The sequence below is a fragment of the Peromyscus maniculatus genome, chromosome 7, assembly GCF_049852395.1.
Source record: "Peromyscus maniculatus bairdii isolate BWxNUB_F1_BW_parent chromosome 7, HU_Pman_BW_mat_3.1, whole genome shotgun sequence".
Taxonomy (NCBI): Eukaryota; Metazoa; Chordata; class Mammalia; order Rodentia; family Cricetidae; genus Peromyscus; species Peromyscus maniculatus.
In genome coordinates this window covers 108,690,800-108,707,956 of record NC_134858.1, presented here as the reverse complement: position 1 = coordinate 108,707,956, position 17,157 = coordinate 108,690,800, and the positions used below count along the sequence as shown (strand labels likewise).

Below are 17,157 nucleotides of genomic sequence, written 5' to 3'. Positions count from 1 at the left end.
TTAATAACTGTCTCTTCTATTTATAATTTAGTACAATCTTAGGAGTATAAGGACAATGAATAGGAACATTACATTTCAAACCAATATTTGAAACTGTAAATAAGAGGAGAAAATTACATCAACATAGACCACAAATATATAAATTTCTTTTTTTAACTTGTCAATAGAAAAATCTACCAATAACACCAAAATAAATTGCTTACTAATCCTCCACATATGTTTTCCCTTTATAAATACAGTATCAAAATATTTGTGAGATTTCAGACCCAAGTCAATGTCAGAAAGAAAAGTTATCAAGTATGTCATCTAAGCTCAATTTCCATTTACCCATTTTACTTTTTTCCACTTTTCTGATGACAAAAGCATAATATAAATCTGTAGACTACAGAAAAACATAAGACCAATTATAATTGCATACTGTCAAACCAAAGTACAGATTAAACCAGTTCTTTCTGATCCAATATTTTGGCACTGGTTGTTTTGGGATGTTCTACCAATTTCATAGTTTGGGGGTTTTCCCCATATTCTTTTTTTTTTTTTTTTTTTTTTTTGGTTTTTCGAGACAGGGTTTCTCTACGTAGCTTTGCGCCTTTCCTGGAACTCACTTGGTAGCCCAGGCTGGCCTCGAACTCACAGAGATCCACCTGCCTCTGCCTCCCGAGTGCTGGGATTAAAGGCGTGCGCCACCACCGCCCGGCTTTCCCCATATTCTTACATGAACGTTTTTCTACAGTATTAAATGTTTCAAAATGGTAAGCATGGGGATTCAGCTAGCTATCTAGGGAGACCAAGGTTCGCTGTGATGGTTCTTCTTGGATCTGCACATATGTCATGTCAAACAAAACCTTCCATCTAAAACTTTCAGGCCAATCCTCATTTATCACAAAGACCCATTAGAGAGGTCTTCTATGAGTATAGCAGGATTGACAGTGAGGATGATAACAATTACTGTAAGTAAGAAAATATAGAAAAATGTCCAGAATAGACTTCCTAAGTTGGTTATTTGGAAGGCAGAGAATTGGGATTATGAAGTGAAGAATACAGGGGTCTTTAGTTTTGCCACCCTGGGGACCAAGTGCTTTTAACAACCCATCCATTTTTATCTACTGTCTGCAATGCCCTCTCCTCTCTTTATGATCATTTTTAACTGGTTTATCTAAAGAGAAAATGCAGTTGCTGACCAGGAGAGCAAGACTTAGATCTACATTCAAGTGGAGGGGGCCGCACCCTGAAGAGAAAGAAGGTATCCAACCTGGGGATTTCACTATATATTATCTCAGCCTTGTAGCTCACTAAAGTCCTCTGTACTCCTGAGCCCTGGAAACGGAGATTCGAGATGGTGAGATCTCACCTTCATTCAACCTGTTTTTTACCCCTCACTCCAATTCACTGCACGCATGCACGCACGCACGCACGCACGCACGCAGGCACGCACAGGCTAAGATGACACTTCTCGTTACCTCTCTTTGCTGCCGTTCCAGTTCCCTCATGCGGATGTCTCTTGCTTCTGCCCGAGCGGCCCGCTTTGCTGCTAGCCTTGCTTCTGCCTGAAAAATAACATAAAGCTTAGTTTTATATGAAAGCAAAAACACTTATATACCAGACTCAGCAACAAGGAACAATAGGACATGTCTTCCAAGGAGGTTGGAAAAAGAAAATATCATCTATCAACAAGTTTGACTGACTTCAATCAACTTCCATACATTCCCCTCTTTCTCTAGTCTCAAATCTCTCTCTTTAAATCAGGACCATTATGTTTAGGTGCTGGCCTTGGTTGCACAATTAATATATAGCTCACTACTTATTTCCCCCAAACTTGCTCTATTCCCATATTTCTGTCCTTATCAGTTCAATCTTACAGACTAAAAACTTGAGAAACAGCTGCTACTTCATTTTCAATATTGCTAGTATTTAAACTCTCTATCACTGAGTGTCTTGAACTCTGCTTGTTCCAGGGTCTCCACCCCTTCCCTTTTCCTTCACCCCCGCCCCTTAAATCAATATATAATTTAAGCATCAGAGATAATTCATCATTTTTAAAGGAGAGCAGGTAGTTCACGGTGGTATAGTAATAGTTGTACAGTCTTATTAAAGAATGTAATCTGGTGCTTTTCAGTTCATTAATAAGACTGTAAAACTATCACTATTAACTCAAGAATCTCAAAAGCCCACATACATGAATAATTCCTTCCTGTTATATCTCCCCACTAGATCCTGGCAACTCCATTAATCTCTAATAATCAGCTATCCTGGCATTTGATGTAAATGGAGTCACAGCTGGAAAGCTCCATCTCCTGCTTGGACTACAACCACCTCCAAAATCCATCCCTCTGGAATCTGCCCTATAATTCATCTTCTATGTGGCCATAAAATTGACAAAGACATTTCTGATGTCACTTGGCTGTTTGAAATCCTCTACTGGTTCCCATTGCTTGTGGTTAAAGTAAGAAGTGGAGGGACTCACACACAGAAGCAGCAGGCCAAAGCAGAAACAAGGCTTCTCACACTCAGGACCAGTCACCCATCTCCTTCTCTACCTGGACTCTATATAGCTTTCTAAGCCTCTCCTCATAGATGATCTGCTTGGCAGGAAGTGTTCCCATTGTCTCTCGCTCAGCTAAAATACTGCTTTCTATGATGTTGTCTAGTACTGTCCTTGGAGCAGAAGTCATCATCTTCATCAGAGCAGCTCAAGACAGGACCTGTTAACCGCTGGCATTCCCTCACAGGAGGAGGGGTGGGGAGGACCATCACTCCCTCAACCTCATATCTTTTTTAAGATTTATTTATTATGTATATAATGTTCTACCATAATGCAGAAGAGGGCACCAGATCTCATTACAGATGGTTGGGAGCCACCATATGGTTGCTGGGAATTGAACTCAGGACCTCTGCAAGAACAGCCAGTGCTCTTAACCTCTGAGCCATCTCTCCAGCCCTCAACCTCGTATCTTAAACACCCTCTCTGCTCCCTCTCCCCTGCCCACTGAGTATGACTCTGCCCTGAACTGCACAGAGCCTGTGGTCTCAGGAGGTGCTAGAGTACAAACTATGGAAGGTTAACTCACAGGGAGACTCCATATAAGCAGCTCTGCAAAAGTCACCATTCTTCACAGGGTGAGACTTCGGGGTGGTGTGGCTGCTTTGCTCCTATAAGTAATTCCCTGACCATGCTCTGTAAGTTCGCCTGACTAACTTTAATAGAATCATACTTTGGTTCGTTGTTGGTACTCTCCAATAAAGAGCTAGACATTTGTTTACATCTCCCCAGGAAAGAGTTCCCACAATATATGATGATTACTGCCATTACATCTTTCGTAAATACTACACACTCTTATCTCTCTATGTCTTCATAACTTTATATTAAAATTATAAGCCAGGTGTGGTGACATACACCTGTAACTCCAGCACACAGGAGACAGAGGCAGTAGGAACTCAATGAAATTTCAAGACTAGCCTGGTCTACACAGTGAGTCCTAGGCCAGCCAGGGCTACACAGAGAGACTTGTCTTTAAAGAGGATGCAAGGAGATGATTCAGCAGGTAAAGGCCCTTGTCAACAAATCTGACGATCAATCCCTGGGCCATACATGGTGGAAGGAGAAAACTGACTTAGGCAAGTTATCATCGCGTGAGTATGGACACGGACACACACACACACACACACACACACACACACACACACACACACACGTGTTTAAAACAATTTTAAAAAATAGAGGCTAGAGAATGGCTCAGTGGTTATGAGCACTGGCTGATCTGAGTGCAGTTCTTAGTGCCCACAAAGTGGCTCACAACGGTCTGTAACTCAAGTCCCAGGAAATCGGATGCCTTCTTCTGGCCTCTGTGGGTACCAAGCACCCAAGTAGCAGACAGACAAACACGCAGGCAAAACAACTCTACACATAAAACCTTTTAGAAGTGCATGCCTCTTGACATCCCACAACTTTCATGCCCCAACATCTCCTAAATAAGCAAGTGTAATTCAGGTTAAGGCCAGAATATCAAGGAAATTCATAAACAGCTCAATGTGGCACGTGGAACTTTCACATCTCTCTGGTTTCTGCTCTGTAGTGATTTCCTGTCCTTGGCCACATTCTTACTCCAATCCAGATTGGCCCCTGGATAGCTACAGGAGCTGCTTCTTTCCATGCTGTCATATTTATGCCAACCTCCTAAGAATAGATTTAGCCAGTGCTTAAAAGAATCTATTCCATAAGCAATTATATTAGGCACTAAGAATACACAGTGTGAGATGACAAATCTCTGCCCTGCTCTCATGTTTGGGAGTCAAAAATGCTAGGAAGAACTGAGTTTTGCCTAGCAGCACACAGGGAACAGTTAATTCCTATTTGCGCCATTCTGGCAATGCCCCAGGCTGCTAAACAGGTCTTGTGGTAGCAAAGGCTTACAAAATAAATTAAAATCTATAGACTAGGCTGCAACCACAGATGTGTCTAGAGCAACTAGTCTTCTACCAGAGTCTGACACTGGCCCTACCTTTTTAAACCCCTATTCTCTGCCTCAAGTTACATACCCTTCTTTACCCATGGACTCTGAGCAGACATCACTTCCCTGCTAGAGTCTGTACTTCAAGGCTAAGTTACATTTCAGTAGACAGCAAATACATTTGAACCTACAAAGTAATAAAATTTTCAAGTATTTTAAATTATAGCCATGGCAATAAGTAAGAATTTTCATTCTAGGTACATTAGCTTTGTACTTGTAGTCTCACTTGCAAATTTAATTCAAAAATATTGATTTTATCTCTCCAGGATCTGTGACCAATTCTGTAAAATCTACACTAAAATGAGACTTTTTAACAACCTAAATTATAGATTATTGGAATCTGTTCAATGACATTTCTTTAGTAACCAAAAGGAAAAACCATGCACTCAGAGAGACACACACACACTTTCATCCCTTTGTTACTCCATCTAGTTCTGTGGAGACAGTGTTTAAGCCACACTTTGCACATACAGAAACAGGGTTTAAAATTACTTTATCTGCTTCTTCCTATACACTGCTCAAGCAGCCTGAGGAGCCGAGGCTGAGTGCATCCCAGCAGACAAAATCTTCGTGCACTCTGAAACTGCATGCCAAATTTTAAGTCAACAATCACGAGCACAGACAGCAGTTTCTAGGGAGAAACACCAGTGTTTTCACCCCAGAATATAATCCACGGAACAGTTCCTGCAGGTTTATTTTGCTACACACCTCTCTCATACACACAAAATAAATGGAACATAACTAAGTTCAAACTAAAGTTAAAACTAAATACAGAAAGACCATTTGATCCAAATAATTCCACTGAGAGATAAATATACAAAGGACTTAAAAGCAGAGACTCAAACAGACATCTATACATCAATGTTTACAGTGTCACATTCCGAAAAACCCCAAGGTGACAACAACCCAAAAGTCTGTAACGGATGAATTAGCAAATTATGTTACAGACACACGACTGGAGATTATTCAGTCTTTAGGAAGGAAGAACATTTAGATAGGACCACATGGGAGCCTGCATGGGACTGGACTAGACCCTCTGCAAACGGGAGACGGCTGTGTGGCTAGGTCTGTTTGGGGGACCCCTGGCAGTGTGCTCAGGATCTATCCCTGCGCATGAACTGGCTTTCTGGATCCCATTACCTATGGTCAGATGCCTTGCTCGACCTTGGGGCGAGGGGCTCAACTGAATGTACCAGGCTTTGCTGTCCCCATGGGAGAACTCACCCTTTTGGAGGAGGGGATAGAGAATGGGTCAGAGGGTGGTTTGGACGGGAGGGGGTAGCGGGAGGAAGGATGAGGGGGGATCTGTGGTTGGTATGTAATAAAAATTTAAAAAAGGTATGACCACACGGTGCTTCTTGTAAAGACAGTAAATTAAGCATGGCAGACCCAGATGGACGACTGGTGTATCCTTGTGCTTATGCAGGGTACCTGAGGTCAGATTCATGAGACAGAATGTGGGAGAGTGAGGGCTGAGGGCTGGAAAGATGGGGAGCAAGGAGTTAGTGTTTAATGGGGACAGTTCGGGGACTGAAAGATGACAAGGTTCTGCAGAAGGATCGAGGTGACAGTTACAAAATATAAATGTACCTAATGCTGCAAGAATGCACACTCAAAATGGTTACCAGAGTAAACTCTATGTTATGGTGATATTTTATTTGTGCTGAAATGTGATTTTATTTGTATGTTAATAAATAAAGTTGCCTGGGGGGGTCAGAGTTAATACCAAGCCATTTAGCAGAAGTCTGGCAGTGGTAGCACATGCCCTTAATCCGATCACATGGCAGGCAGAGTCTGTGTGTTCAAGGACATAGCCAGCTTGGTGGCACAAGCCTTTAATCCAAGCACCAACCATAGAGACCTAGAGGTCTGTATAGACAGGCAGTGACGAAGAAGTCATGTGGTTGGGTTTAGAACCAATGAGAAGGCAGAACAGAAAGGCAATAAAAATACAGACACACAGGAAGTAGGTCTCTTTTCTCAGGGAAAGGACGGCAGTGGCTGGTAAGCTAAAGGCTATTTGCTAGTGCTTTGACCTCTTGGGCTTTTAACTCTTTATTTGGCTCTGTGTTTCTTATTTAATAAGACTGTTTAGAATTACATCTATATTATGTCATGTGTATTTTAGCAAAAAAAAAAGATTTAGATAAATTCAGAAGTGATCATAACACATGAAATCGTAAGTATTTAGAAGTTTGAATCATTTATGTTCTTTTTTGTAAAATGACCCCAACTCCTAACACTAATAAAAGAAAAAATGAGGCATTGGAAATTCAGGTTGAGACGTTTCCTGTGCAGCCAGGTCACAGGACCACATTTCTAGAAGAGATGCTGGTTGTTGTGCTTTCAACTAGGAGACGCAAGTATCCCACTGAGCAGGTGCAGAAACTCAAGAGGAGGAACCACGGCGACACAAGAAGTAAAAACAACTTGGACAGAGTTTAACTACGTTTCTGACTAAATCTGGAGGCAAAGAGAAAACAAAATGGCAACAAAAAGCCTAGCTCTTGGTCACCTCAAACTCATAAGCCTTCTGAACCTCCAGACTCCTGACTTAAGAACCGTCACAATCACAATGAAAGCACTTCTAGGAACAGGGAAGACCCACACGGGTACTATGGTCTCAGTGAGCTTGTATTAGGGATTTTTTTTTTTTTTCCTTTATCATCAGAACTTCTCATTATGGACATTTGGAATTTGAGGAAATGAGAGTTGCAAAATCAGGGGGAGAAATAATTCAATCTTAAACTGGATTTGAATAGACACTTCAGTGAAAATGAATATACAACAGCAAAACTAAAAACATCCTAGACACCATTAGTCATTAGGAAAAAATGTAAATTAAAACCATACTGGAGGTGGGTATGATGGTACGTGACTGTAATCCCAGCACTCAGGAGGCTGAGGCAGGAGAGTTGTGAATTTGAAGCCAGTCTGAGCTAGTTTGGACTAAGTAGAGACTGTCTTGTTATGACATGAACTTGTAATCTCAGTTAGTCTCAGTACTTAGCAGGCTGAGGCAGAAGGACCACTTAAACTCAGTCATTCAGGTCCTGCAGCAGGGGAACAGAGAAAGAGATCTCACTGAGGAAAAACAAAAACAAAAGACCCCTAAGGTTTCTGCAATGGATTTGCTACCAGAACACAGATGCCATGAAAACTACCTAAATCAAAATGAGAAAGGAGATTCATCTACCAACCTCGATATTACTGCACATGTAGACTTGGGCTGGTCTAACACTACTGCCCAACTGATCTGCAAATGTGGTGGAACAAAAAGAAAAGAAAAAGAAAACATTTAAAACTCTGTGAAGCACAGGCTAGAGAGAGTCCAGTGGTTAGGAGCTCTGTTACTCCTGCGCACCCACCTGGCGGCTCACAACCATCTGTAACTCTAGTTCCAGGTCATCTAACATCCTCTTCTGACTTCGTTGGGCATCAGGCACACATGTGGTGCATTATACATATATGTAAGCAAAACACTCAGACACATAAAATAAAATCAATCTCAAAAAAGTGAAAGCTTTGTGAAGTAGCGCTGAGATGGGAAAGAGCTCCTTCAAGTGTGTCTGGGTCTTAGGATAAAGTGAGGGCTGAGCATGAGCAGCCCTCACCAGTGACATCCCCTGTCAAGTGTTGAGTGACCACCACTGATGGTCATAGACTTAGACTTTTATAGAAAATGTGGTGACAGGTGCCATCATTACAGATGCTTATGCCATCTTGATTGTTGCTGCTAACGTTGGCAAATTCAAAGCTGGTCTCTCAAAAAACTGGCAGACCACTGGATGGTGGTGGCACATGCCTTTAATTCCAGCACTTGAGAGGTAGAGGCAGATGGATCTCTGAGTTCAAGGCCAGGCAGGTCTACAGGGTGAGTTCCCACAGCCAGGGCTACACAGAGAAGCCCTGTCTTGAAATTTAAAAAGCTGGCAGGCACATGAGCATACCTTCTAGCTTATACATTTGTTATGAAACACTAACAGCCAGAAGAGGAACAGCCTTTTAGGAAGGCAGCTCTTACACTGAGAAATGAGCTACAACCCTCACACTGCAGCATTTGGGCCAAATTCCTGGCCTAAGTCAAGTGCTAACATGCCTTGTCACAGGACGGAATGTCTCTCACAAGATGGCAATGCAAGTGGAACCACACCAGGTATAGACTGTGTCCTGCCACCAACTTGTCCACAGCAAGCCTTTGTGCCCGCCCTTCCTTCCACGGTGTCTACAGGACTGGTGGTGTGAACATGGTCCCTGTGAGCTAGGGAAACTGGAGTTCTCAACCACAGGATGGTTGCTCCCTTTCTCCAGCCAACGTCACAACTGAAGTACAGGGTGTTGAAATGCACCATGAGGCTTTGAGTGAAGCTACTCCTGAAAGAGCTGTCCATCAAATGTTTGTCCTGGTAATGCTGCAAGTGACAGCAAAACAATGACCTGTCACTAGAAGTAGCTGTCCTCACTGTTCCTGATTATCCTGAACCATCCAAGGCAAACCAGTGCAGGCTCTGCCCCTCCACTGGCCTCTAACCCAGCTCACTGCCTGCAAGTTTGCTGAAGAGAAGAGAGTCATCGACATTGCGGTGCAAAGCCGGAAAGAGTCATCGACATTGCGGTGCAAAGCCGGAAGGCAGTCCTCAGTTCCAGAGAGCTGGGGCAGCTGCCATCGGTAAGGTCCCCGGCAATTCCGTGTGTTAAGACACTTGACTGACTATACTCCAAGAAGGTGCCAGAGCTGGGAAGGCCACTAACTGTGCTCTGGGAGCTCAGGGGCAGGCTGAGATTCATCTCTAACATTTGTCACCCAATTGGTGGAAAGAGAACATCTCATAGAAGCCTGGTCTGGAAAAATCTTCAGAAAGAAAGAATGTTGTGTGGACACTTGTTTGTCTGAATATGGAAGTTTTGAGTCATTACTGCTGTTTGTTTTCAGTCGGTGCTCATTATTGGAAAGAACTTGACCAAAAACGTGTCACAAATTTTGAAACTTGTTTAAAAAGGAAAAAAAAAAGTTTAATGAGAAAGGGGGAAAAAGAGGGTAAAAGACTTCACAGACACTGAGTCACCATTTCACAGCTACTAGAATGCCTGTAATAAAACAAATTATTTTTTAAACCAAAGTAACTAGAGCTGGCAAGAATGTGGAGAGATCAGAATGTACACAGCACTGCTGGAGGCATACAATGGTCCAGCTGCTTGGGAAAAGTGTGGCAGTTTCTCCAATTTAAATGCAGAGTTATCAGAAACCCAGCACCCACTCTAGATATGTGTGTACCTAAGGTAGATGAAGACATATGTCCCCACAAATGTTTCCAACAGCTTTGCTCATAACAGTCAAAATGCAGAGATAACCAACATTCCAACAGCTGGTAAATGGATAAACAAATGTGGAGGATCCATTGAATGGAATACTACTCAGCCATAAAAACAAACACAAGAGTGATACAGACTGCAACATGGATAAACCTTGAAAACACTTTGCTAAGTGAAAGACGACAGAAATGAAAAGTGACACCCGCGATTCTATTTATATAAAACACCAAGAATAAGCAAATCTACACAGACAGAAACTAGACTACTGGTTGCCAGGGAAGAAAGAGATAGGGAGGAACTGCTAATTAAGAAGGGCGTTCTCAGCAGCTGATGAAATGTTTTGCAATTAGATAAAAGATGGCGATTGCACATTCCAGTAAGCAGATTTTAAAAGCATGCAACATCCTAAAAGGCCACATGTGTTGGTCACTGAATTATATCAATTTGTTTTGTGTGTGCTGGGATTAAAGGTATGAGCCACCCCGAACAGCTTTACCTTTATCTTTATTTTATGTGTATGGGTGTTTTGCCATGCACATGCAGTGCCCACAGAGGCCAGAAGAAGGTGTGAGCTCCCCTGAGACTGGAGTTATAGACTGGAGTTAGGAGCCACCATGTGGGTGCTGAGAATCAAACCCTGGCCCCTCTGCAAGAATACTCAGTGCTCTTAGCCACTGAGCCATCTCTCCGGCCCACTGACTTATACCTTAAGTTTTCTGAGTAGATAAGACTGAATGCAACAAAACCCACCTAAGTTCCGAGGTGTGAAGGCACACACCTGCAGTCCAAGCACTCAGGAGGCAATAATAGGAGATCAAAAGTCTGCCTCCTTATCGACATAGTGAGTTGGAGGCCAGCCTGGGCTACAGGAGAGCCTGTCTCAAAGACACACACAAGTACACACAAACACACATACAGAAAGAGAGAGACAAACAGCAAGAGAGACAGAGTTCAAGCTAAACAAATACTAAAATATACAAAATTCTAGTTTACAAAGTTTAATTTATAAACTGGAGAAAGGAGAGTTTATGACCTAGAAGATTTAGGAAATATTGGACTGAACTTCTTTTTAAGTCAGAATATTTAATAACAAACATTAGGGATCTCAAAGAGGGGCAGAGAATATATAGCATTTCTTGGACCAATTACTAAATAACCCCTAATTAACTAAACATCATGGTCCAGGAACACAGTCTGAGAAATACGCTTATGAACACAGATCAGAATCCAATTCAAACTGTAGTAACTCTGTTAAGGGATAACCTTACCTAAAATTAAACAACAGTATCAGAATAATCTCCTCACAATCAAAACCCAAACTTACACCCGGCACAGTGGGGCACAAGTGCAGTCCCAGCTAGTCTGGAGGCTGAGGCCAGAGGATCTGGAGCCCAGGGATTTGAAGGACAACAAAGCAAGATTCCATCTCAAACAAATAAACAAAAGCCACACTTTCCAAAGAGTGGGCAAATGAGATCTCACACTGCCCTGATTGCGGCACTTGAGTACTAGCAAGGCTGGATGACTGGTTGCTTTTAATCCACAAAATCAATCTCTGAGATGCAAAAGACAAATACCGTGCTAATAATAATCACCTAATAGCAAATACTGAAGCCAAGACCCACATCCTAAGACTCATACTGTAGTCCATACTCTTAACCACGCTACTCCAACCTGTCCATTTATACACCAAGTCTGAGCCCACCTCCTCAGACAAACCAGAGGTTTGCTTTGGGCGGTTTTCAATGAGCCCCGGTTCTCTTCTCTTTGGAACTGCACTGTTTTGGTCCTATCGGTTCTAGGACCACTCCTTTACCCCAGATATAGATAATCTCCTTTTACTATGCCCAGCCTTTGTTCTCATCTTTGATTGTAGTTTCAGCTCTGAGCCAATGAGAAGGACTCAAATCCAGCAGCATCACAAGCTCTGACTTTGCAGCCATAATCAAAGTCTCCACTTCTACCACCTAGTGGATGAGCTGGTGTAGACCTAGAGTGAGTGAAACCAGCTCCACCCTGACCAGTGGGCAGCTTCGCTTCCCAAGTCCCCAGTCTCCAGCAATGGAGCCCACCCCACCCCACTGAATCTCAAGTCTCAGGACCCCTTAGCTTCCTAAGTCCATCCCTGGTTTCCTTCCAACAGACAGACAGACAGACAGACAGACAGACAGACAGACACACACACACACACACACACACACACACACACACACACTTCCCAACAGCTCTTACCACTTTCACCTTAGAGCCTTTAAAGCTTTCTAATTCTAATTTCAGTTTCTCCCTTCCTTGAGACTACCCGCTATCTACTATAGGGTCAACCTACTGAAACCCCAAGAAACAAGCACAGTCAAACTTCTCAAACCAGAAGCATTCACAAGCTTTCTGCATTTTAAATTTGCATTCTCTAACTGCTTCAGTTTAGCAGGCATGGGGACTAGGTTAAATTTGCTGTGGTTCCCTGCAGCATTCCAATCAGAGGCTCCCCTCAGGTCTGTCAATCCTGTTATAGACTGTGTTCACTGGCCAGACAACAAAGGAAGACCTGCTTGATCTGCTGGGCAATGCTCACTGTTTCCTTTGATAAAATCCTTCCTGCACATCTTACTTGAGACTACTATTCTGGTATGGGAACAAAAGTATGTTTGTTAAAAACAGTCTGAATCTAGTATCTAACAATTCAGAGGCAAAAGAGTTAACCAACACAAGACATACATGCATTCTATAAATTGGGGTAGGTCCATAAAGTTATGAAGAGTACCTAGTGAACACAAATAGATACGTGTTTTTGTTTTGCTTTTAAGACATATACTCTAAGTATGCAATGAACCACAGAGGCTTTCAGAAAAACAAAATAGTACCACTCAAAACTGTGTCATACTACTACAGACTGTTTTAAATAAACCAGAAGAGGAGAGTTTCTAAAAAATACAATGTTAATGGTTTTCATTCTCCAAGGAGAAAGTTTTGCAATATAGTTTTTCTTCTCTCTCCTATATGAGGTATTTCTGCTCTTGGGCCAGTGCTTTTCCACAACAGAAGGAATCTTTCAAATGTGTCTAAGAATGCGCTTCAAGTAGAATATACAGGTGGTAGCCTGAAGAAGGCCCTCCCTCCACATCATCCTGTCCAGGATAGCCCTCCCAGTTCCTATGCTTTCCCTCTTCCTCTCTCTGAAGTCCCACTGTTTTGGGTCAATGCTGCCCCAAGCCCACCACTCTCAACACATCCCCTCCAAACTGCCATACAGGACTCACCCACCCAGGACCCTGCCCAACTGTCCACCTTTCCTGTCTTCAGCTTCTCCTTCTACTGGTTCATCAACCTTGGGTCCAAGGTCTCTCCCAACTTTAAAAGGTGAGTAACAAGTCCCCTGCCCAGCTCAAATATAGTCTTCTCTTTGCAGCCACGTTTTCACATACCTCCCTCCTCACTTCTCACTTGGTTCAAATGACTACAGTCTGGCTTCTGCCCAAATCACTGGACTGAAACTACTCAGGCAAAGGTCACTAATGACCTCTAACTACCAAACACAGTGGAATTTCTAAGTTCTTATCTCACTTCTTTCTGGAGAGCTGGCATCACTAAGCCCTCATTCCTCCTGAAAGCTCTTGGCATCCTACAGCACTAATGCGTTTGGTTTTCCTCTGTGTTCTCTAATGTCCCTCTTCAGAATCCTGTGTGGACACACATTTCTTTCCGAGATCCCTCAAGTTTGAACAGAACCAGAGTTTCTGGGCTTAACCCTCCTGCTTTTTTAATTCTGTCTTCTCTCCTGGGTGATACTGACTTCAGTTGATAAAAGTCAGCAAATCTTTATGTCCAAGACAGGCTTTTCTCCACCATCCTGACCTAATAGGCTATTAAAAATGGATAGTGTCCCACAAGAACTTCAGACTCAATAAATCCCTAATGAAGTGCATAATCTTCCCTTTAAGTTGCCTTCTGTTTATAGCTTCTGTTACTGTCCCATTACCCAGAAGATGAAATGAAGACTCTTTCCCTCTTTCCTAGCTTCCCTCCACAACTCAGTCCTTATGTCCCACCTACCCGACATCCACAAGGCTCTACACTTTTACCAAACCTCAAAGTCTCCTTTCCCTGTCACCACCTCCTCAAGCTCTCATCATCTCCCAACAAGATGCACACAGCCACTTTCTCACTGTGACCTCTCCTCCAGACACATCCATGGTAGCTACTACTATGGGTTATTACCCTGGAAGTCAAATCTGATTATGGCCCCACAGCTTTCAAAGTCAATTCCAATTCCTCAGCAGAAAAATCCCTCCCTGAGTGGCCCCTTCCTCCAGCATCGCCTCCTCCCACTGTACACACCATAGGCCATGAGCTACTAGCCCAGCAGTTCTCCACATTTATTTCACATCTTTGTACCTAAAGATACTGGAGATTCAAAGAACAAAAATCGGAGAACTGAGGCATGGGGGCCACTATGAGTTTGAGGCCAGCCTGACCTGGAGTGAATCTTTTCTCACTCACTAGGTGTGGGAAGGCATGGGCTTAACATACCAGCACTTGGAAGCTTGAGATAGGAAGATCATAAATTTGAGGTCAGACAGGGTTATATAATGAGACTGTGTTTCAAACACACACACACACACACACACACACACACACACACACACACACAGAGTAAAAAAAAAAAAAAAACACGTGAAACACTCAAGAAAAATGACTAACTCAGGTAGCTCATACTCAGCATTTACTGTGTTAACTTTGTTTATTCTTCCATAGCACTCAGGCCAAAAGAACACTGAAAGACAAATTAAGAGACATAATATTTATTGTGTTGCCATGGTTTCCAAATTAACAAATAAAAGTTATTACTCCATGTTCCTAGCAACTTCCCTTCAATCCAAAATGTGAAATATCATTTTTCTTAATTAGATCTTGAAATGTATTGTATTAACCATTTTTTTAAAGAGGCTTTTGGTATGTGAGGACAAGTATTTAAATTTTTCTAAACATAAGCACTAATGTGTATTAGATAAAACCAAAAAAAATAAGATCTAGCTGGGTGGCAGTGGCACATGTCTTTAATCCCAGCACTCGGAAGGCAGAGCCAGGCGGATCTCTGTGAGTTCAGGCCAGCCTGGTCTACAGAGTGAGTTCCAGGACAGGCACCAAAAACTACACAGAGAAACCCTGTCTCGAAAAACCAAAAAATAAATGAATGAATAAATAAATAAATGAGTGAGTGAATAAATAAATAAATAAATAAAATCTAGAAAATTTAACTCAAATTTCCTAATATCAAACAACTGTTCCATCTTTTTACTCAGGGACCTTTTGACAATAAAAACAATCTTTAAAAAACAATGTTACCAAATTAGAAAGGAAATCTAAGGTTAAGAAGTTTAATTACTGAGGTCTGAATACCAACCAATAAATAGCCCAAGAAAAGCAAACCATTAGATCCGCAATGAAACAACTGAAGCCAGGGAGGGAATGTGGGTCACCAAACAGGAGTTGTGGGGAGTCTTCCCGGTCACAGTACTGTACTGAAGGACACAATGGCAAAGGGAAGGACAGGGAATGTCTGAGCCACACCTAGACAGAATGAGTCCTTCAGCATCACAATGCTCCCTTAACTCCAGACAGCGGCAAACGGGACAGGGGACAGTGAGGTGCTGAGAGCAACACTGGCTGGTCTCCTGGGATCAGGGACAAGTCAGCAGGAGGTGGGTAGACCTTGAGAAAGAGGTGTTCCAGCTCCATCTCTCCCTTCTCTCCTCAGCTGAGGGTAAGGGCGAAGCAGAGACTGGCTCCACTCGTGTACCAAGGCACCTGAAAGAATTCTGGGTAAAGTCACAACTTTGGCCTGCTCTTTCAGAGGACGTGCTAGTAAAGTAACCAGTAAGCAGAAAGGCAGGACTTTGATTGTTTTTAATTGAGAAGAAATGAAAAAACATTCACTTCTCATAACTGAAAAAATGACTCCTGTTTCATAATCATTTATGAATTCTGTAAACCAACATTGAGAACATATTTAAATTACAAGTAGGAGTAATTCTGAATCATATGTAATTATTTTTCTGACAAATCCAATTTGCACAGAATAATCTAAATCAAATACATAAAGTAAAAAATAGGTCTAAGATAAAACTTGACCTGGAACTCTTTAGGACTCAAGTGAAGAGAACCCATCTTTCCCTTTCTCCCTAGATGATGGCGTCCACACAACATTCAGTAACTTAAATGTACCAACAGCAGATTCAAGTATCAAGAATCTGCTAAAGCCCACCTCTTGCCTTTGAGCTCACTGTCCGTATTCTCAAACCACCCTCTGAAAATTTCACGTGGGCATCTCATAGCCACATGAAATACAACAAACACATGCCAGCATGCAGTCATGCTCTTCCCCTCACTCTGCCGCTCCCTACCATCTATCCAGATGTATTCGCCAGAGTCCTGTCTCTGTCCACAGCCATTGACAAGCACCAACTGCTAAGCTCCCCAGTACAACCACCCCACTACCTGTGCTTCATGACTCGTCTCCTTGCAACCACCAATGTCTCTTCTCTGATACAATCTCCAACCTATAGTAAGCCATCCTTTGATCATGTCACTCCCCTGCAAAACACCGCCAACATTTCCCCCACTGCTTTTAGTACAGACTACATCTCCTAAGCATAATCTATGAGAGTCTACCATCGGGGTTCTCAGCCTCATCCCTGCTAATCCTTGGGCTGTGCACTGGGAAGTTTAGCAACATCCTCAGCCTCTACCCACAACTGCCAGGGCACCTTCCCACACCAGCCTCCACTGTGACAGGCACAGGGCACCTTCCCCACACCAGCCTCCACTGTGACAGACACAGGGCACCTTCCCATACCACCCTCCACTGTGACAGGCACAGGGCACCTTCCCCACACCAGCCTCCACTGTGACAGACACAGGGCACCTTCCCCACACCACCCTCCACTGTGACAGGCACAGGGCACCTTCCCCACACCAGCCTTCGCTGTGACAGACACAAATGTCTACATATATCGCCAAACATCCCAAGAAACAAAACTAGCCTCTAGCTGCAAACCACTAACTTGAATTAGCTAATTCCTCTTTCTTCTCTCTGTCTCCGTTGTCACCCTGAGGTAACTAGAGACACCATAGTTAAGAGGGCAGGAACCATGGGAAATTCCAGCACTAGCCCTTTCTAGCACCATGGCCTTGGCAAGGTTACTAGACATTTCCATGGCTTCTATTCCTCACTGATGAAAAAGTGAAGTATAAAAGGCCTGGGGCTGTTCACTAAAGGACTGAGAGAGTGTACACTAGTGACCACTGAATAAACATTAGTCACTGCTGTTAGTCCTTG

General features: G+C 42.9%; 1 protein-coding gene across 32 annotated transcripts in view; it reads right to left on the bottom strand.

Annotated features, from left to right (window-relative positions):
• The window catches only part of Lrrfip2 (LRR binding FLII interacting protein 2), a 108,478-nt gene that overhangs the window by 67,558 nt on the left and 23,763 nt on the right, over nucleotides 1-17,157 (bottom strand). For all 32 annotated transcript variants that reach the window (XM_042281792.2, XM_076577195.1, XM_076577193.1 and 29 more), the window contains one exon: nucleotides 1,461-1,547. In XM_042281792.2, coding sequence (XP_042137726.2) covers nucleotides 1,461-1,547 — 87 coding nt within the window. The remainder of the gene's footprint in view (nucleotides 1-1,460; nucleotides 1,548-17,157) is intronic.